This window comes from Bombus bifarius, unplaced genomic scaffold (assembly GCF_011952205.1).
Source record: "Bombus bifarius isolate JDL3187 unplaced genomic scaffold, Bbif_JDL3187 scf7180000009343, whole genome shotgun sequence".
Taxonomy (NCBI): Eukaryota; Metazoa; Arthropoda; class Insecta; order Hymenoptera; family Apidae; genus Bombus; species Bombus bifarius.
The window spans coordinates 1,783,915-1,804,297 of NW_022885057.1; the positions used below are offsets into that span (position 1 = coordinate 1,783,915).

At 32.0% G+C, this 20,383-nt stretch overlaps 3 protein-coding genes across 7 annotated transcripts in view; 2 read left to right on the forward strand and 1 right to left on the reverse strand.

Moving 5' to 3' along the window:
- The window catches only part of LOC117215048 (rho guanine nucleotide exchange factor 11), a 35,634-nt gene extending 20,483 nt beyond the window's left edge, over positions 1-15,151 (forward strand). For 3 of the 5 annotated variants that reach the window (XM_033461454.1, XM_033461457.1, XM_033461456.1), the window contains 11 exons: positions 2,211-2,346; positions 2,761-2,842; positions 3,068-3,120; positions 10,798-11,069; positions 11,439-12,734; positions 12,858-12,968; positions 13,077-13,253; positions 13,390-13,610; positions 13,898-14,048; positions 14,306-14,352; positions 14,449-15,151. In XM_033461454.1, the coding sequence (XP_033317345.1) occupies positions 2,211-2,346; positions 2,761-2,842; positions 3,068-3,120; positions 10,798-11,069; positions 11,439-12,734; positions 12,858-12,968; positions 13,077-13,253; positions 13,390-13,610; positions 13,898-14,048; positions 14,306-14,352; positions 14,449-14,547 (2,645 nt within the window). In that variant the 3' untranslated portion in view covers positions 14,548-15,151. Of the gene's footprint in view, positions 1-2,210; positions 2,347-2,760; positions 2,843-3,067; positions 3,121-10,797; positions 11,070-11,438; positions 12,735-12,857; positions 12,969-13,076; positions 13,254-13,389; positions 13,611-13,897; positions 14,081-14,305; positions 14,353-14,448 lie in introns of all 5 variants that reach the window. The other 2 variants (XR_004489013.1, XM_033461455.1) reach the window with 2 other exon arrangements.
- Positions 15,152-18,163: 3,012 nt separating this feature from the next.
- LOC117215068 (39S ribosomal protein L13, mitochondrial) lies at positions 18,164-19,321 on the forward strand. The gene is made up of 4 exons (XM_033461491.1): positions 18,164-18,334; positions 18,509-18,632; positions 18,723-18,877; positions 18,968-19,321. Exons 1-4 carry the CDS (start codon positions 18,311-18,313, stop codon positions 19,199-19,201), a joined length of 537 nt encoding a protein of 178 aa, XP_033317382.1. The 5' UTR covers positions 18,164-18,310; the 3' UTR covers positions 19,202-19,321.
- Positions 19,315-20,196, reverse strand: LOC117215069 (39S ribosomal protein L52, mitochondrial). Its single transcript, XM_033461492.1, has 4 exons — positions 20,049-20,196; positions 19,814-19,883; positions 19,600-19,732; positions 19,315-19,524 (listed from the first exon to the last, which is right to left on the reverse strand). Exons 1-4 carry the CDS (start codon positions 20,095-20,097, stop codon positions 19,381-19,383), a joined length of 396 nt encoding a protein of 131 aa, XP_033317383.1. The 5' UTR covers positions 20,098-20,196; the 3' UTR covers positions 19,315-19,380.
- Between the last annotated feature and the right edge of the window lie 187 nt (positions 20,197-20,383).

A 20,383-nucleotide genomic window follows, 5' to 3' on the forward strand; every position in this document is an offset into this window, starting at 1 on the left:
TCCCGTATTAAATATAATACATTGATAATTTTTATGATGAAATATCTAAAATAGTTCGAAGCAACTATCAAGGTGTAACTTGTATATAAAATGCAGAGTACAAAACAGAGGTTATATATTTAAGTATTGTTTTTACAAAACTGGTTAATTCTGTATGGTAAAGACATTTTCTTTCTTTTCTTTATCTCAAGTTCAAATGGCAACATATGATATATTATTAATATAATAATTAAATAATTTGTATGCAAAAACAGATTTTAAAGATTTCTAAGGTATGAAAAATTGTTTCGTATGAAAAAGATTTTCCGATAGTTGGATCGCCAGTTTTCATTTCTGACTGAGTGACTTTATTTGAATGATGATTGTCATTTGCTGTAACTATGTGGCAAGTATGCGTTGAAACGAGAGGAAAGAAAATAAGATAGATCTTGTGCGGCACGAACGCAGACGGCAACGACAACAACGAAGAAGAAAACGGGAAGGAGGGGCCCACAAAACGATTTCCGGCCTCTGCGACACGCGCCTACATCGCCCTATCTAAAAATACTCGAGACTTAAGCTTTTCCTTCGTTGCATCCCCTCAGCATACCTACCCCTGCTGATCTATAACTATCTGTCTGCTTACGAGGTTCAAGAACACCAACTTTTTTACGATGCTATTTTTAGGCGGTACCGAGCCTTCATTGGATATTTATTTAGCCATTTAACTTTTTTTCAGTCAGCGAAATGTTGACATCGGTGGTCTTTGATGATATTACGATTTCACTCGGATTATTTGACCTCCTTCCTCGATCTTCAAACTTCACGGGGTTAGCGATGCTTAATCATCGTCCACTTGGTCTTTCAGATAATTTAGGAAAGGAATTGTGACAAACGTTAGTTAAATTCATATTGTTGGATGTTAATCTAGTGGGTGATAGCCTTCTAGACCTCACGGCTGTAACAAAACAATTTGCTTATTATCGAATAATTGTTTAGTTTTCTTTGAACGGAACGAATGCGAAATTTTCTACGAAGAATCTTAAATCGGCGATCATAGACGGATATAATACTATACACTCGTGTATTCAGTCAGCTCAAAAATACCTATTTAATGTAGCTGATTGCATGTTGTCTACAGTTAGAGAATTACGTTAGAATTATGTCCCTTTCATCGATTTACGGTATTTTATTGACGCGATAAATCGATTTTGATCTGTGTATTTGCTTAGCTAGAGATTAAATGTAACCACCCTCTCCGCACACGTTCTCATGATCTGCTTTTACCCTGAGCCGCATTCCTTACCTGATAAGCCTCCACATACGACTGGATAGTTGGAGAAATGCCAGACATCATGGACCGTGTTAATTTGATGCTTGCTGGCATCAAATAGACGAGTTAAATCGAAATATTCGTTTCATTTCCATTAACGCTGCGATAGGAAGACTCTTTCGTATTATTATGTGGAATTTCTGGACAAAATTAGTCATATCTTTATATTCGACATACTCTAATTTGTGGAAAAAAAAATCGAAGAACAGCAATCTTGTCTAATTATCATGATTGCCTCTAATCGATTCTTCAAGTAATATGCACGTTAAATTCAATTACGTTTCTTTTTTTTTCAATTTATACTTAGTACATTTATTACATTAAGTTTGTGTGAATTTTACAAGTTGGAGAAATTTCTATAATAACAATGAGTATTTAGAGATCCATTTGTATTTTTAAAACACTGTTTATAAATTTAATGCATTTTAAAAGAACAGTATATCCGAGAAGGAAAAGTAAGCGTACAGAAGTATAGTATCGAAAATCGATAGGTTCGCTTGTAACACACCTGCGATGGCCTTTTTTATGGTGCATTCATGCGAATCAAAATAATTTAACTATACTGTGTTACCGATTCTGTTACACTACGATTTCTTTATCCTATTAAATGCTTTCATTTCTTAACAAAAACGGAAGATAAAATAAACGCATATTGAAAACTACAATCGATTCTTCTAACGCTATATTCAAATTATACTGAAAAGTCTAGAAGAGTCTTTGATATCCTATAAACATTATGTATAGGAAAAGTAATCTATATAATATAAAACAAAGTTGATTGAATATAAGTAAATTAAAATTGAGAATATATTTATCGGCGATTAGCCAAATTAGTGTATTAGACTAGTACAGATATTGAAATAATTAATGAATACGTTCGTTTATTTCATGTTTTTAGGAGAGCATCGCGGGGGCGTTATAGCCGGAAACACGCGTAGTAGTAGCGAAAGAGGACGCATTTCCGCTTACAGCGGAGCCTCCGATCACGCCGATAGTATGGACAATCCTTCTTCGCGGGAAGATATTTCTGAAATGTATGCACTTCATACTTGCATGAAATTGCTAAAAAGAACATTTTCTTTGAATTGCTTCAACCCTGTTCTATTGATCCCTATAATAAAAAAACATGTGCAACTTATAGGAATTCTTGTAACAAATCCTTGCGTTTCTTTTATTCGTATTTCGTCACAACAATTTTTTAAATCGTTCAACGGTACAAGCATCTTATAGAAATTTGTTTTCAAATTGTTTTCATCCCGTAGTTATCGCATCAATTTCATAACTTTGTATTTATAAGATCCGCATTATTTTTTCTAACATGTGATTTTCAAAGTGCTTTGATTTAGTATCATAGTTTCATCAATATGTTTTCATTTTATTCATCGCAGTCCTTCAGCTGATTTTTGTTATAGACATTAATTTATGCTTTATTAATTACGATTACTTAGGGTGCAGCAAAATATTTCCAGTAAGCCAAAGACGTCAAACATAAACAGGTCTGAAAGTTACAAGGAGCGGATACATCACAAGGTAAGAATTTCAACAACTTTTATTTCGAAATTTTTCTAGCGTGTAACGTATAAACAGATGATTCGTGGAACGAATTAAAATTTCAAGACCGGAAACATCGTTTGAGTTTCGCAAAATTGATTTTTACATAAGCTTCGATGAAACGAGATTTCATTTCGGACGAATTAATTTAGTATTTATCGTTGGTATATATGTCTGAGTATCATGTGACTGTTTTCGTTATAGCGACAGTTACGAGAAAAGAGGAAGACCAGCGATCCAAATCTCTCCAAAACAAAGTGAGTAGACAATGTATTTGATATACGCATGATAATTGATAATACGAGTGAAAACTCTAATTTCCTAACTATAAAAATTTGAGTTTACTCGTAGAATTTCGATAGTTTATTAGATTTAATATTTCACAGATTTTCTATAAATTTTATTTTAACGAAATACGCACGTTCTTGTCGATGCGAAACAATAAATTATTTCTCAAATTGTTTCTACTGCTCCGTCAAACTGTCACTGCTGTTTTATTACGCAATTGTATAATTGCCAAAATAGAAACGTTACGAAGTTCGGCACTATTTCTAAACGAATTTGGATTTCACATTGATAGCTTGCGTTCCCCGATGTACATATAAGAAGCCTTTACTGAAAAATATGGGTCTACTCTATACGATTTCATTTTATTGAGACTGTTTATAAATTTATGAAGCAACAATATTAATTGATCGAATAACATTTAACGAACTTCCATCATTTTACTTTGATTATTCTAATTTGTATATCCTTCCTACCTTCTCGTGCAATTTATCTGTGAAAGCTGAAATATACAAGTTCGCTCAATTTCTTAGTGAAAATATTTAATAGCGATAAAATTGCATATATAAAGATTGTATTGCTTGATGATATTCCTTCAGGCATCGTCATTTGCCGTCTTGTATTTCACGTGCTTAGCTGGAACCTAATAAATATAGGGTATAACTGTAAAATCTTAAAGTTAAGTAAGTAAGGAAACTACCTAAGAGGCAACGTATTTACGTTTCCCATATTTTATTCGAATATTTCATTGATGACATGTTGACCACAGACGGACAGAATAATCTATGCCAAAATAATAAATTTTAAATGTAAGAAGTAATGGGAAAAAACATCATAAAGATTTGTTTACCTCTATATTTTACTATCTTTGAGTATTTCATTTTTATGTAATATTATAACTGACTGACTTACCAAAACTAAAACCTACATTTCATTTGTCAGATATATTCCTTTACATCATCTCCTTCATCATATCTTCATTACATAAAAAGCCATTCGATTATCTTATTTTAACAGTATAGTTTCGAAGACTATACATATATCCACAATTTCAACATATCCTAATCCATTAAATATCTAATAAAGTCCTTAATACCTCCCTTTATTTCCTGACAAATTCATCTCCTCCTTTTGTTCGCCCATAATATCAGACGCATGTTTGATCCGTAGTTCAAAGATCAGCTGGAAAGTCTATTCCCGGCTTTTCACTCGGGCCTGGAATTTTGCAGACACACCGTGTATAGATTTTTGGCAGAGTCCTCCGGTTCTTAACCGGCGACTTCTCGTTTCTTGACGCTCTAGATCCACGTCCACGTGCAAACAGCGCAGACTCGACTCGTTGCTCTTCCTCTGGCAAAGGTGTATATGCATGCCAGTCAGAAGACCTTCAGTCTGACGTTAAACGTTCAATTCCGCGGGTAGCTATTGCGTCGCTTCGACAGTACGAAACACCCACGCGTTCACCCGTTCCGTTTTCCCGAAACGCATCGAACATCGATTGTTGTTCCACGGTCTCGTTTCGCGATTTCCTTCTCTATGTCGACTTGACTTTTACTTGATCGTTTCTAACGATCGCACGTGTTGTCCGCGAATCGAGATTAAACTCATTGGGGTGTCTATCGATCGATTTGTTCTTCGTGTAAATTGATCGAACGATCGCATTTTTTGTGCCAGACAAATTTTTAACTTCGTACATTAGATTATATAATTGTTCGAGGCTGTGATGCATATTATGATTGATCCAGTTGGAATTTTAGCCAATAGTACCGACGGCTGAAATTGGACTTTTGGAGGGAACGAGAGTAGGTTTTCATTAATTTGAAAATAAACAGACGATGATTGTGAAACGTTGGCATTATTTAAATATACAGTAATCAGAGTTGAAACGTTGTAGTGGACGAAGTTAGTTTTTAATTTACGTTTTTTAATGTTCGAATAAGATCAGGGGATCGATCGATTTCATTTGACGATTAACTTTTGTTATAAATTACAGATACTGCAAAATATTTTAGTAAAGAACCTTTCTTAATTTTTTGGACAGATGATTTTAACGATATCATAAAAATTTCGAGTCTCTATTTGGTGACTTCAATGCCTTTTCTTCAGACAATGTATATTGAAATTTTTCACACAGAATTGTTATATAAAGATATCCTATAATATAGTAATATCGTACAAGTCTATACTTCTATTAGAATTTAATTCCTAATAAAGTAAAAATTGAATTGAAAAATACAATTTGCTTCGAAGTTCAAATCCAAATTTGCTGTGAAATTTAAAGAATGGAGTAGAATAACTATAATTGTACAAAGCATTAGCGCCATGAGATAAAAGTATTTAAATTAGTAAAATTAAAGGAAGTGGAAATTATTCCTAAACTACGCATATGGATGTCACTCGTTTTAATCACACACAACATTGTCACTTACACGCTATACACGGTGTTATAAATTGTTTAATCGTAAATTTCAGGAATTCTTTATTAAAACGTTTAAATTAAAAAGAAAATAGATATCTTGTTATAATAAGTACAATATTATAATAGAATGAAAAAAAACAAACGAATCCATACCGACATTTCACAATCATTTATGGTTCCAGTTACAATTTCTTTCGTTGTCAAAAATTTCCAAGTTATTAGTACTTTATCGAACTCACCTATTTTATCCTATTAAAACTAACTAACTAACTCGTTTATTCAGAATCCAAACCTTTTCATTCCATTTTTTAGAAACATATCTGAACAGTTAAATTGTATTTCGCGAGTTGTTCATCCATTATCAGTCTATGAAGAACAATAGGTGCATACGAACGATGCGATGTCATTACGATCTCGCATTAGTGACGCTGCGTCAATGAACATGATAACGCACTTTGGAGTACTTACAATTAATTGTATTTTAGTTACTTCATAGCATGAATAAAATTGAACATTTACATTAAACAACAAGAATTCGTTGTTTACTATTTACCTAATTTTTTTTTAAATTGGATTGAAAAATTTATTGAAGCTTACATTTCCTTTATTACGAAACTAGATCCATCCTTTCATCAGTATTCATCTTTAGGAGCAAATTTCTTCGATAAAAAATTCAAAGAATGTTCAATACTTAAATTCTGCATACCGATAATGTCTGCAATTTTTTATTATTTTACAATTCTACAATTGTGACGTGCGTTACAGTAGTTTTAAATCTACAGCATCTGCAGCATCGTTGCAATTTTTTATTAGTCATTTACAGCGGTATACATTCGTATCGCATTATTGGAAATGTAGGTCGAATCACATCAGCTTGACATGGTAGTGACATCGTATCCCTCGTGTGCAGGTAATGCTCCAGAGCTTAAGTCGATGTCAATTCTCAACGAGGAAACGGAAGAATAATTATTGCTTCGCGTTTAAAATCCAATGAATCGACGATTAATCTCGCAATGAATTCTACTCGCGGATTGTTAATGTTCTTGAAGATTCTACAATCCTTGGTGCATTTTTATTTCCTTCTTTCCCGTCTTTCTTTCTTTCTTCTTTCTTTTTTTTATTGTCTCCTTTCTCTTTCTTTTTTTTTGAAAAACTACACAAGATTATTGACCTCACGGAACAACTGTGAAGTTCACTTTTACTTGATGAAGCATGAAGCTACATTGCGGCTCTTTGAGTCCGTGGTTCGATAAATAAATAACTCGTATCGGTATCTTCGTCATTGTCGTGCGTTTATTTTTGGAAAAACGTGAACGATAATAATTTCGTGATATCATTAATAAAAATCAAGCCACGGCGCGCGCATTCGTTGTCTCTAGTAAAAATACACGTGTAGCAAGGTTTGCGGCTAATGCGTTGGTGATTTAATGATTCGAGTATGAAAGACGTAAAACGCCTTGCAAGCACGCGTTGGGAGTAGGAATGTTATAAATCCTCCGTCATGAGAGAGATGAAAGTCTCTTTATTTCTTTTCCCATAATTTTTAAAAGAGAGAGAGTGCTTGCAAAGAATTTCACTGTATCTCGACTTTATTTTCGTTTGGACCGCCGTCAGTGTCGTCTGTGTTTAAACGTCATTCAATGAATATTGAAACCTGGTTGGATTGTTGTGAGTATAGAAATTACTGCAAATATCTGGTGGATGAATAGGCATTAGTAAAAACTTTTCTATTATTCTTATTATAGTTTTAAGTGAAGGAAAAATGTTCGATCTGTTGGTAAAATAATATTTAAAGATAATTAGTAAAAGTAAATATCGTTTAAATCCTGAATTAGAAATAGGCGTCCCTTTTATGACTGTTCGATAGAACATGCAGACGAGCACGTTAGATCCTAATTTCAGCGAGGTACATTATGGTTAATTACTCTTTTATAGCTTTCTCTTCCGCCAACAACGGTACGATACCTTTTGTTTTTTTTATCGCACCCTAGTCTTTCTCTTTGTTCGTCGACTTATTGAAACATTTGATTACGTCCATCAAACATGGAGAAAAAAAATTCTCAACGATTCAGTGCTTAGCTTAGTGATGCAAAGAATCGATTTGGGGGCAATTAGTTCATTGAAAATTATTAACTTTGTATGAACGCGTTTCGCATAATGGAGGGATAGGTTTCTGGGAATAACTGTCCGACATATGGGTCACGTTCATCACAATTAAAATCAATAGACAACAATTAGAAAATGTTCATGACATTGGCAAATTTCCTTATCTCTCAGAATCATTCTTCTTCTCTCTTTTAAAACAATTATGGGCTTGAATTAAATACAAACACTATAATGTCAATGATATTTCCTGAAACTTCTAATATAATTTTATATCTCTTTTATCATTTTTAATTTAAGTAAATAAATAGAAGGAGAAACGAAAAGCTTAATGCTTCCAAAGGGTTATAGATAAATGCAGTGCAATAGAGAATTTACTTCCTCTATCTCACGTATACATTTTTAGTCATTAATATCTCATGGCTGTTAGTACGATTTGCATGAATTAGCCGGCTAATGCATCTGGTTTTAAAAAGATCGATGCGCATAAATGGGGAGGAAAAAGAAAGTGATCCGTTTTGTATCGATCCGGCCGTAATACGTGTACACGGCTGTAAACGAGAACCAAAATGATATCAGGCTACGGATAGATGTCTTGTCCTTTATTTTTGAGACAATCGATACTTTCGAATCAATACAGCGGCCGTACGCTTAGCTTCTTTTGCAGCCTCTTTATCGTTGGCCCATTCTGCACACGCGTCAATTTTTTCGTAATCGAAATCGTCACCGATAATTCATCATTGTTGGATGTCTCAATTAAATTTTGAGACTATGCCAGCTACAATTAACTGGTATCTTCAAATTGAAAGAAACTATTCGAATTATTGATAAACATCGATCGATGATTTCGCCCAGTAAAAAATTATATATTTTAATTCCTAGCTAAGAAATCATTAATTTGGTAAAATTTGTCGAGTCGATAAAAAAGCTCGATTTTTTGCGCGTGATTGCAAAAGATTTCATAACAAATTCCAAACGTTTGTTAAAGGAGGCATCAACGCTAAACAAAGAACTATATATGTCAATTTTGTACACTTCGGAAGAATAGTCGTACCATTGATGAGTACGTACAACTGTATGCATAAGGTAGTGTATCAACCACAAGTCGATGTCGTTTCTATATCTACGGGGTTGATTAAAGTGATGAAGGAGCGGCTTCGATAAGCCTTAGTTTGATCGATGTCGATTAAGCTCTCGTTTTTACTTGATACATCTTATCGACCACACTATTCGATTATTTCAAATAAATAAAAAACCTCTCAAAATCTGGTGAAAATCGTTCAGTCAATTCATCATCAATCAATTATTTAGCAACTGATATCTGAATTGTTTTATTTTTAAAATATGAAAATAATTATTTTTCCTGATGAAATTTATATTTTCGTATATCGATCGTAACTAAATACGTCATAATTTTAAATTACCGAAGCATTAAAGGGGTAGTATTTTCTTTAAGATCTCCTCGCTTTTTGGTAGTCGTCTTGGAACTCGGTGGAAAGGGTATGCAAGCAAAGGTATAATAAATGCGACAATCTAGCCAAAATGCCAATGTACTGTCAACCGACTTTTGTCGTAGAAAGAACGCGTAACCTTTAAGCTGGTGAAATCTTCTAACATAACAATTTGCTTCTACCAATCCACTTACAAAATTTATTTGTCAGTAAAGTTATGGGTTATTTCAAACGTTTGGTATTTATTGCTATAATACGGAAAGTATCTACAAATTAAAAAGGTATCTTAACGAACTAAACAGTCTCATCTTCATGCACCACCAAATTTTATCCAATCTAATTGCCACTTACAATTAACTCTAAATTACCGACCTCTCGTACGCTACAATAAATATCCTACATATACCATAGATGAATAGAATTAAATTAGTAGAATGAAAATAAAAAAATATATAGATGTATACAAAAAGTCTCATTTAGATAATTCTAGTCTTAAATAATACAAATTCTAATCTCTCGTTTAAAATCTTAAATCGTACACGTTGTTGAATAAAGAAAAAAATAAAGGAAAACGGAAGAAAAGAATCAGTGGAATTATTCGTGGATGTAACGTAATATTCCTCCATTGGGGAAGTCCCGCACAAAAATGTCCATACGTAACATCATCGCGTTTACAGCAGAGGCAGCACATGCCTGCCAGCTTTACCCCATCAAGGAAGCCCTTTAGGGCTAAGGAGATATAAAAGATGAGACAACGTGGTTCTCGACGTGTCCGTCCTCGACCTAATTCTCGCGGCAACGAAAATTTAACTAGTCCGATATCCTCTACGGAACCGTCATCTCCCTTTGATCAGTCAAACGACATTTCACCGGGCTGCTCGAACATCGAAGAACGGCTACAAGAACTTCCTAACGACGCCCCTAATCACGAGAGACACGGTGTTAATGAACGTCGTACAAGGTCCGAGAGGTATAATTCTTTATCTAACGCTTTGTTACTTGTTTGACACCCTAATGATTGATTTGTATCTACAAGTTTACAACTTTTATATTATTGCTTGAAAAATGAATATATTCTTATAAAAAATTAGCGGAGATTAGACAATGTAGGTAATTGGGGACTGAAATTTGAAAGAAATCAAAGAAATCAAATTTGAAGTCAAAGATTAATAAAAAGGGAAATTAATACGTACAATTTTGATGTTGTATAAATTTGCTTTTGATAAGCAGTGAAGTTTGACGCTTGGGCAATTTATCAGAATTAGTGAAAATTTAGTGAAACTGTGAGAAAAGTTCATTGATCAACATTTGTGATTTATAGAAAATTTGATCGCAAAATACCTTATCATACCTATAAGTATACAAAATCGATAAAAGCGTATTTCTTGCTTTCATTATATTGACTCAGTAATCGTGTCAGATACAATTAACAAATATTCAATTTAAGAAAAAGAAAGATTACAAAGAAAAGAAAATATTATAGTAGAAATAGATATAGCACTCTTTGTTATAAAATATATTTAACGATAGTCTAATTTCCGAGGAAATTCGAGGAAGCATAATTGGCAGTGACATCAGCGAATTTGCGTATAGGTATTGAAAAGGTTTCAAATGGCTGTGGTAGCAGTACAGTTTAAACGTAGTAGAATGCTTCATTCGCTAACGATTGACTATAGGGCTGGTTTCAGTGACTGCGAGCAAGCTGGGACATTTCCTGGGAATTCAGCAGGCAGTTCGTCGAACAGTAGCCTGTCGACGAGAAGTTTGGACAGTCCCAGTACCAGCCTGGAACAGGTACACCCAGCAACCTCTGCAACCAACACATCGACCTCGTGGGACAGCGATGTTGATGTTGAACCGGATCCACCAGATTGGAGTCAAGGCGTTGCCGAGGATGTACTTGCGCGACTCAGTAACGCGGAGAAAAAACGACAAGAAGTTATCAATGGTTTGTTTCTCCTTCTATTTCATTGTGACATACATAGACGACCCTTTGTCCATTTTTTTTATTTAACCCTTGTGATGACACTATTTTTCCCTACAACTCTTAAATTATTCCTGATGTGATTTAATTCATAATTATTAATAATTAATAATTAATGAAGTTGTTAGCATACGTAAAAGTAGGAAAAATAAGTGTGAAACAGTAGGATTAGTAAGACGAATTAGTTTTATTAAAAAATTATTTTATACTTTGCTATAAAGGCTTTATCTTAGGAATTAGACATTATTCTATATTTCTTGTGAAACAAGGAATAATTAAAAAAGTTAAGTAAAAGTTCTCTGTAAAACGTAATTTCTGTGTATTGTTTTTCAGAACTCTTTCACACGGAGCGATCACACGTGCGGGCGCTTAGAGTGTTGTCACACGTCTTCCACAAGCCGCTCCTTGAATCTCAAGTACTTCCCTTAGACCAAATACAGTTACTATTTTCCAATTTAGACGAAATGTTAACGATTCATTCGCGCTTCAACCAAACGATGAAACGCAAGAAGAAGGAAAACCCGTGTGTTGGTGATGTCGGAGATCTTCTCCTAGAGATGTTCGACGGCGAGAACGGAGAGGCGTTTGAGAGAGCCGCATCCACCTACTGTGCGAAACAACAAGTAGCCTTGGATGCCTTGCGAGACCGTCGTCGCAAGGATCCGAAATTGAATTCCTTTCTGAACGAGATCGAGGCTAATCCTCTTTGTCGAAGGCTACAGCTCAAAGATCATATCCTGACGGGAATGCTTCGATTGACCAAATACCCTTTGCTCTTTGAGAATTTGGCGAAATTCACGCCAGAGAGTAACGAAAAGGAACGAGCCGCGGTTTTGCGAAGTCTCGATCGAAGCAAGGAAATTCTCAGTTGCGTTAACCAAGCCGTACGCGAGGCTGAAGATTATCAAAGGTTGGCAGAAATCCAACGTACAATTGATAGATCTGCATTCGATAAATTCGATCATCCGACTGTTCAGGAATTCAAGAATCTAGACATTACGAAACGTAAATTGATATACGAAGGTCCGTTGCAGTGGCGCAGAACTGAACAAAATCGAGCGAAACCGGTCGATCTGCACGTTGTGCTACTCGACGATACGATACTCCTGTTGCATCGACAGGACGAAAAGTACCTGCTAAAATTCATCAACCCAAACCAAGCGAACTCTGTATTGAGTCCTATCGTAAAGGTATCCACTGTTCTCGTCAGGAATAACGCCGTGGACAAAAATTCTCTCTATCTGGTCAACACATCGCAAAACGGTGCGCAAATCCATGATTTAGTCGCAGCTTCGCCTGCGGAACAAAAGCAATGGTTTAAGCACATCTCCGAGGCAGCTGAAGCGTACAAGGCTCGTGATAAGCAAGGCAGAAGACCTACTCCGCCTACTACACTGCCAGAAGAACCTGGACCTACAATTGAAGATCCTTCTTCAATGGAACATGACAATATTCCTAATAAAACGGATCAGGAACGGGAGCATGAACTAGAAACAAAGGAATCTACGCAAGATACTAACGTGGAGCAAGAAGGAGAGCTGCCTAATACTTCTGGGCCTGAGATTTCAAGGACTGATCAAACGAAACAGCAACAGCCACACCAACACTCGTCTGAACCTTCGACAACAGGTTTTGTGTCTTTTATTATGATCTAGTATATTGTTCTGTTGTTTTCTGAAGTAGAATTTCAAAGATTATCTTGTGTAGAATATTTGTTACATAATGTGTGATATTTTTTTTAATTTGGTACAGGAGAACCATTACGATTAGTTACTTGTACACAAGCATCATTAATTGACCCGCTTGAAGTTCACGTAGAAGTACCACCTGTACATGTTGCGGAACCGGTGCTTACACCAATAGGTATGTTATTTATTTGTTTATTATATGATATGTATCTCTTTTGTTAGTTTAACGGTTGATATAACAGATATTTCATAAACGACGTGATTGTTTTCTCTAAATTTTCAGAATGTCTTAGAAGAAAAGACGAGATTATTAAACAAGCTTTAATCGAAAAACAATTATTGGTAGCAGATATATTAAATATTCCGAAAGAAGATTTCGAACATGTAGCAGACATGGCGTCCGAGCCATCGAGCATGGAAAAAGAGCCTTCTGAGCTTATACTCGCTGCTATTAGTCAAGGTATTTTTATTAATAAATAATGTTTGTTTTATCATCATATATAAATTATCTCTCAAAAATTTCTCGAATAAATTGTTAGTCTATTAATCCTATCAATATTTCTAGAGATATGTAATATTTTATTTTATTTTCGCAGCGAATCAATTAGTAGGAATGTTAAATTCAGCGTTAAATGTAAGTGAAACGGAAACTGTTCTTGCATCGCGTGGGGTATCGGCATTAACAACACCACCAAGTTGCGAAGCGACTGGTTGTCCATCACCACGATTGCACCTTCATCCTCAGCAACCAGCGATATCAATTGCGAGTTTACAACCAGTGTGTCACTCTTTGACCTCTCAATTGTCACAATTACTGGTAATACTCCACTTTTGACAATGTACCTGTGTATTAGATTGTCCCAAAAATTTCTTTCGTTTTATAAAGTAATAAATTATAATTAGAAGTAATAAAAGAACAACATTCTATGTTTTGTTCTATAACCAAATGGACCATATATAATTGAGTAAAATAAAATAAAACAAAAAATTTTGTGCATCTATTACTTCCTTATAAAACGAAAAAAGCTTTTGGGATAACCTAATACTTAAAGTTGAAAAAAAACAATGCTTTTTCAGTAAAATGTATTTTCTTATATATTCTAGGAAATTATAAAAGAAAGGGAAGAGGAACGTGAAACGTTGAGAAAAGAGTTACGCAGAAGTAGAGAACGTCTTCATGCCCTTGATGCAGATATACAACGTCGTGAATTTTCAGAAACATGCACTGTGTCAAGTCAAACACAAACGAAATCCAGTTAGTTCATTACTTTTTCAATTTTTCAGAATGTGGGTTGATAATATTCTTTGATCTACAATGACGACCATATACTTACGTACGGTTGATAAAATTAAATTTTACTTGTTTTAATTACAAAAACTGCAACGTACATAAGTAGGTTGTCCGCTATAAAGTCAATAGCTTGGGTCATAATACTTACAAAGCATCTCATTTCTTGGAATAAAGATATTCTCGGAATATTAATTTCTTTCCTTTTTTGGGGGGGTTTTTAGGTGAAGTTTTAAATGCAGATAGCAGTATTGACGATCCCACTCGTGATGTAAGGATCTTAATTTAACGTGCTAGTAAATTAATCCCGTTTCTAACTTCTCCTTAGACTATTTATGTCATAAATTTAATATTACTCTGTTCACAGGAATTTGTGGATGCACGTGGTGAATCTGAGACAAATGAAGAATCAGAACACATAGAACATGAAACAGAAACAATAGTAATGGGGGATAGTGTTGGTTGAAACGTGCATGATTATTGTATCAAAATAATGTCGACCAGGTGCATTTTACGAGCAAAATCGTTTCCGAATGCTCATACTGGAAGAAATCAAAATTATGTAAAAAATGACAAATGGCGAGTAGCTGTTTATGGAATACAATAATATTAGATACATATTTACAGAGTCATGGGTCAATGATTAATCATACCTTTGCCAAAGATTTTATGTAACTGGATCTACATGACGTAGTAGCATGGCGCGCATACGTCATATTATATCAATGACTGGAAATTACATAAATTTTTTATTACCAATAGTATAACGACGGAATTTCTGAAATAATATGGTGAAGGAAATCTGTTCAAAAAGAGAATCCCATATAGATTGCTATAACTCAAGTTTAATCTCTCTCTCTCTCTCTCTCTCTCTCTCTCTGTCTCTCTCTCTCATATACTATACACACACAAATACATAGATTAATAATTTAAGTAGGAGCTTTATATGATTATTGAAGAATTCTTTTACTGTGAATTATTTTAAAATCTACACTGTTATAGTACTCTAATAATACTTATTGTATAAAAGTTGTTACATCATGTCTTGAATGATATCGATTTCTATAACATATTATTTTATATACATCGATTTGTATACTGAAAATCTTTCCTTAAGATGCTTTTTAGGAAACAAGTCAACTCTTTCGAAGTTACTTTGAAATACTTATTACTAGTGCATTTTATACAGAAACATTTACGTAAATGTGTTGTATACGTTTAGCGCAACTTAGTCGTTCGTTTCAAGAAACTACCTTTTGTGATCTGCTACGGCATATTTGGAACCAACTGTGTTACTATAATAATTCAATAGTCATGAAATATAATTTGCATTTATATAAAGATATATGATCAGAAGATGCGTCGATATTTCAAAGTATAAAAAAAATGCAAAGCATATATTAATGGAAAATAACGATTTTCAACTAGTTATCATTGAATAACACGCTTTTACATACTTTCCTTATATTTCGTGACCAAATGTTCAGGATATTCGATCCAGAGGCGGAAATGCTGACTGATTTCTAAATTGTATCAATTAAACGAAAAGCACCTAATGGTAATTATTAACATAATATATCATATTATTTCTGTTATGATACAAAACATAAGGCAAATGTGTTTGCATCCTAATGTTTATTATTATTATTATCATGACTATGATTATTATTATTAAAATTATTGCAGCCTTGAATTATTATTATTTTTATAATTTATAGTAATTTTACAACAATTACAATAACTTAAACCAATGTAAAGTCAATTCAAAAAGTTACTAAAGTTAGTAAAACGAAAAGGAAATAGCTGAATTTCATATAATGCTAAGAATAATTCTATTCTATATTCTTACTAATAGTTTACAATAACAATATGTTGAAAATAATTAAATTTTGACCAACAAATTTATTAAAAACTTTGTTCTTAATATGTAGTTAAATGTATTTAACTTTTAAAAGATAGAAAAACAATTAAGTTATTAAATTTATAAATCACATTAATACAGTGTATTAGTTCATAGTTTCATTTCAATTCTTTTGTCAATACTTTATTTAATTATTTAACCCTTGTTTTTTTCCTTCTTCTTAATAACTTGAAAAGCACAAGCATTTAATTCGACATAAAATCTAACATAAAGAATCATAAAAGTGTGTTTACAAAAATTATTTAAGAATTTTTAAATACATGTTACTAATAACGAACTTGTAATAAAATTCAAAGAATTGTTTACAACCAAATCATTCTAAGTAATAATTCATAAAGTATAATTAAAATGTACCTACTTGTAATGCATTAGGCATCATAAATCACACGTTCTGGATCTTTTGTAAGAGAGATCTTTTACTTTCTTTACAATAAGATTTCCTTTTAGTAAAGATTAATTTATAACATAGTATTTACTTATTATAGAAAAATCACGAAATTGAAAAATTAATATCTATATCATTTATACAATCAGTATGCATATATGTATATATAATGATGCTTTTCATTATTATGTAAAACTGCATAAACATGAGAACAAAATTATGAATTTGTATCTATCCTGTTGACTTTTCCATATTATTTACTAACAACATTTGCTTTGAAAAACAATATTTACCTCTTGGTGCTATACTTGCCTAAATGAACAATCAAGTTCCTCTTTTGATTATAATGGAATTTAGAAATAGAAATAAGAAAGTAAACAAAGATTTGTATACTATTTGTAGACTCCTGAACATGATTGGTAACTTCAAAATTATCAATATTCATAGATAAAAAAAACTATAACTAATGTAAAACACTTTCTCAAATGAATTTATAATAAATAAATATATAGAATCATGCATAAGTGAAATATTATAACAAATATTTTACTGCTGTTTAATTAATACTAATATTGGTTTATCAATGATACTTTCGAATTAGAAAACACAGTTGGAGTGACAAAATGTACTTCTTTTTGTAACAAAGGACTGATCGTGCGAAAAAGACTTACCTGTTTACATAAAATCTTTGCTACTATTAAATACTAATAATTCCTTAATGATAAAATGCGAATAATTATAAATACATTACTATGTATATGTATAAAGTATTTAATAACATTATTAGTTGATATTATTGATTATTATTATTATATTATTATTGCATTAAAATACTTATAAATTGTAAATTATCTTGTAATTCTTTTACATTCTTTTACCTGCATAAACAAATCCTAGCATTCTTTATTTTCCTATAATTTTAAATTTTTGTCATGTATTACTCTATACATTTTAAACTTACATCATAAGCTATTGATAGAAGCATCAGAAAGTCAGGATCTAAATAGATTTAATTTGTTATTATTGCTTTAACTTTTTTATACGTGAATATTATATGAAGATTAGTTTCAATAATTTATATATTATATTTTGTCTGTGTTAATAGACAAATTCAACACATTTGAAATACAGTTTCATTATCGTTACCAAAAAACTCCTCTTCAAGTTTATTTTAATAACTTTTGTAATTTGGTTCTAAAATGATATTTGAAATATGTAAATAAATGTAAAACTTATCTATCTGATAATGTTAATTTTAAATTGAACATTTAAATTATTTCCAGCATTATTAAGGCAAAGACTAAAAGAGGACTTAAATGTTTTCGAGGTGTGCATTTGGTTGTGATGAAAAAAAAGACCTGTAAAGGTCATCTTGATAGTGTTTCAAACATTTCATTAAAATTTGTTTGTATGTCAACATATATTTTGCATAATGCGATATTGTAGTATACGTAAAAATAAGTTTAGCAACTTAATTACAATGACCTTGAAGTGGTACCTTGCAAACGAAAGAATAATTTTAAATTGGAAGGATATAAATCACATAAATTACATGTTTTATCGACAGGAAGTAAAATTAAAAATTCTTGGTTGGACGATTTTTTAAACTTGCTTGTAACTAACCTTGCTTAATTGATTCCTTAGATTCTGAACTTTCATTTCAGCCTTCAAAAGTTAAAAAATTCTGCCCAGCAGCTGAAAAATTTGGATTTTCTGATTTTGCCACCTCGATTAGTTTCATCTATTCACCGTTAGATGGTAATAGTATTTTATAGTCCAAATATTGCCAACGTTAGGAAAATTTTAGTTAGAAGATCGTACACTTGATATAAGAATTTAACCCTAAAAATACGATGTTTAACACAATCTAAAAATATATATTATTCGTACATTCAAAACTAAATTTTGAATACAAACTGCAGAATGTCTCTTCTGCGCAAAGGACAGGTTAGCTTTTTTATTTACTTCATTTCATTATTTATGTTTTCTCAAATTTTGTAGGTTAATGAATTTAAAAACAATCTTTAAAAATTTTTTCGTTAAATGCACCTTAAATGTCTGTCACTACATTTTGATATTACACTAATTAATTAATTTATCATCTATTCATTTCACTTCTAGCATTGGGGTACTTTTGCATGTGTTTGGCACATTTTCGATGCAGCTTGGCAAAATCCATATAGAAGTGCACATTTGATAAAAAAATACCTTATGGGATTATACAAACCTATATATCATCCTATGAGTAAGTCAAATGAAATATATACATATGCATATAATAACACAGATTGCAAGATTGGCATAAATAATATTCTAAATGTTAATTTTTATATAGACCAGTGTGGTGACCACGTAATAGTAATAAATAGCAAAGAAATTGCATTGCGTGGAGATGAGTGGCAAAAGCGAGTATATTTTCATCATACTGGATTCCATGGTGGAGCTACTTGGACTCTTGCATGGGAATTACATAGTAAAGATCCTACTATGGTAGTTGACAGATTTTCATAAACTACTAATATATTAAAAAATTTGATTGCATTATTACAGTATATATATTTTTTTATTTGTAACATATAGATTGTTAAGAAAGCAGTTTATAGAGCAATGGATGGAACTCTGCAAAGAAGATATACCATGCAGAGGTTACACATTTTTCCTGATGATAATGTACCCAAAGAAATGTTAGATAATGTTACCAATCAGATTAAACAATTAAGATCTGTTCCAGTTAAACTGTATGATATTCCACAAGAGGAAAGAGATAAAATTCCACGACTTATAAAATATCCTAGTGATTACCAGCTCAAATAAAGTTATATATATAGATTTAAAATAAATTATCACATTATTTTAAAAAATTTGTTTGTTTCATTTTGATAAATTGTCACATAAAAGTAATGGAAAGATATTGAAAAATAAAGCAGTAAAATTTATATAGCATATTTTACTTTTTACATTTATTTACAAATTGTGAAATGAATTAAAAAATATCATTCATTGATAATTGGCAACACACCTTTAGGTTTCAATTGACTATCCAAAATTTTCTGTTCCTGTTCTTCCTTTTCTTTCAATAATCTACTATGTCGTTCAACTGCAAAATCAATTTCTCCAACTAGTTTAATAATTTTTCTCTGTAAATTAAGCATTTTATTTATTACGCCATTTTACTGAAAATTTTATTAAGAAAATAATATTTGAAATAATACCATATATTCTTGATGCTTTTGTATACGCTTCAACTGTCTTGAAGCATATGGGACAGGTTTATTATCTTTAAAAGAATAGTCAGACAAAGTAACCAATGGACCAGTAGTATTTGGATTTTTTGTCAAGTTTCTTCTGTAATTATTAAATCATATGACATTTCACAACTAATATATATAGATATAAGTTTATATTTTGCATAAAATTTATCCTTACGCTGCCCTCCATCTCTGATCCAAATATATTGGGAAAGATGTATGAAATTTATTGATAGCAACAATAAAATCTAAAAAACAAAAATATAGTTGATATCTGAACAAATTTTTTGGTTATTGTATAAAAATAGTAAAAGTTTAACAATTGTGATGGAATATATATGGTTTTGGTAGAGTAATTATTTCATCATATTGTAACTATTTTAAACAACTATTTTAAATAATTTCACACTAACGCGTCGAATAGCTTGTTCGAAGTATTGTTTTTGCCGTAGATAATGACATTTTATTTCGACAATATTTTTAAGGAATATTTATAATGCAGTTCATTTAAGTGATACCTCTGGTGATACTAGATACATAAACCATAGAATATGTATTAATGAGGTAGACTACATTTAATGTTTATATTTTACATAATAAAGTAAATACATAAAGATATAATTTATTAATATTTTTTATATAACTGTACCTATTTTATATGTATATTAAAAATAAAGTCTTTTATACGTAACTTTTTATTGTTGTCAACTGGTGGCTCCCTTTAGTGTGAATATTTTGTGTGATATAG

Excerpts from the sequence above, each read along its gene's own strand:
- LOC117215068 (XM_033461491.1), top strand. The coding sequence starts at position 18,311 with ATGTCTCTTCTGCGCAAAGGACAG. Across the intron at positions 18,633-18,722 it reads ACCTATATATCATCCTATGA|ACCAGTGTGGTGACCACGTA; the intron begins GTAAGTCAAATG and ends ATTTTTATATAG. Across the intron at positions 18,878-18,967 it reads ATAGTAAAGATCCTACTATG|ATTGTTAAGAAAGCAGTTTA; the intron begins GTAGTTGACAGA and ends TGTAACATATAG.
- LOC117215069 (XM_033461492.1), bottom strand. The coding sequence starts at position 20,097 with ATGTCATTATCTACGGCAAAAACAATACTTCGAACAAGCTATTCGACG. Across the intron at positions 19,884-20,048 it reads TCGAACAAGCTATTCGACGC|ATTTTATTGTTGCTATCAAT; the intron begins GTTAGTGTGAAA and ends TTTGTTTTTTAG. Across the intron at positions 19,733-19,813 it reads GATCAGAGATGGAGGGCAGC|AAGAAACTTGACAAAAAATC; the intron begins GTAAGGATAAAT and ends TAATAATTACAG.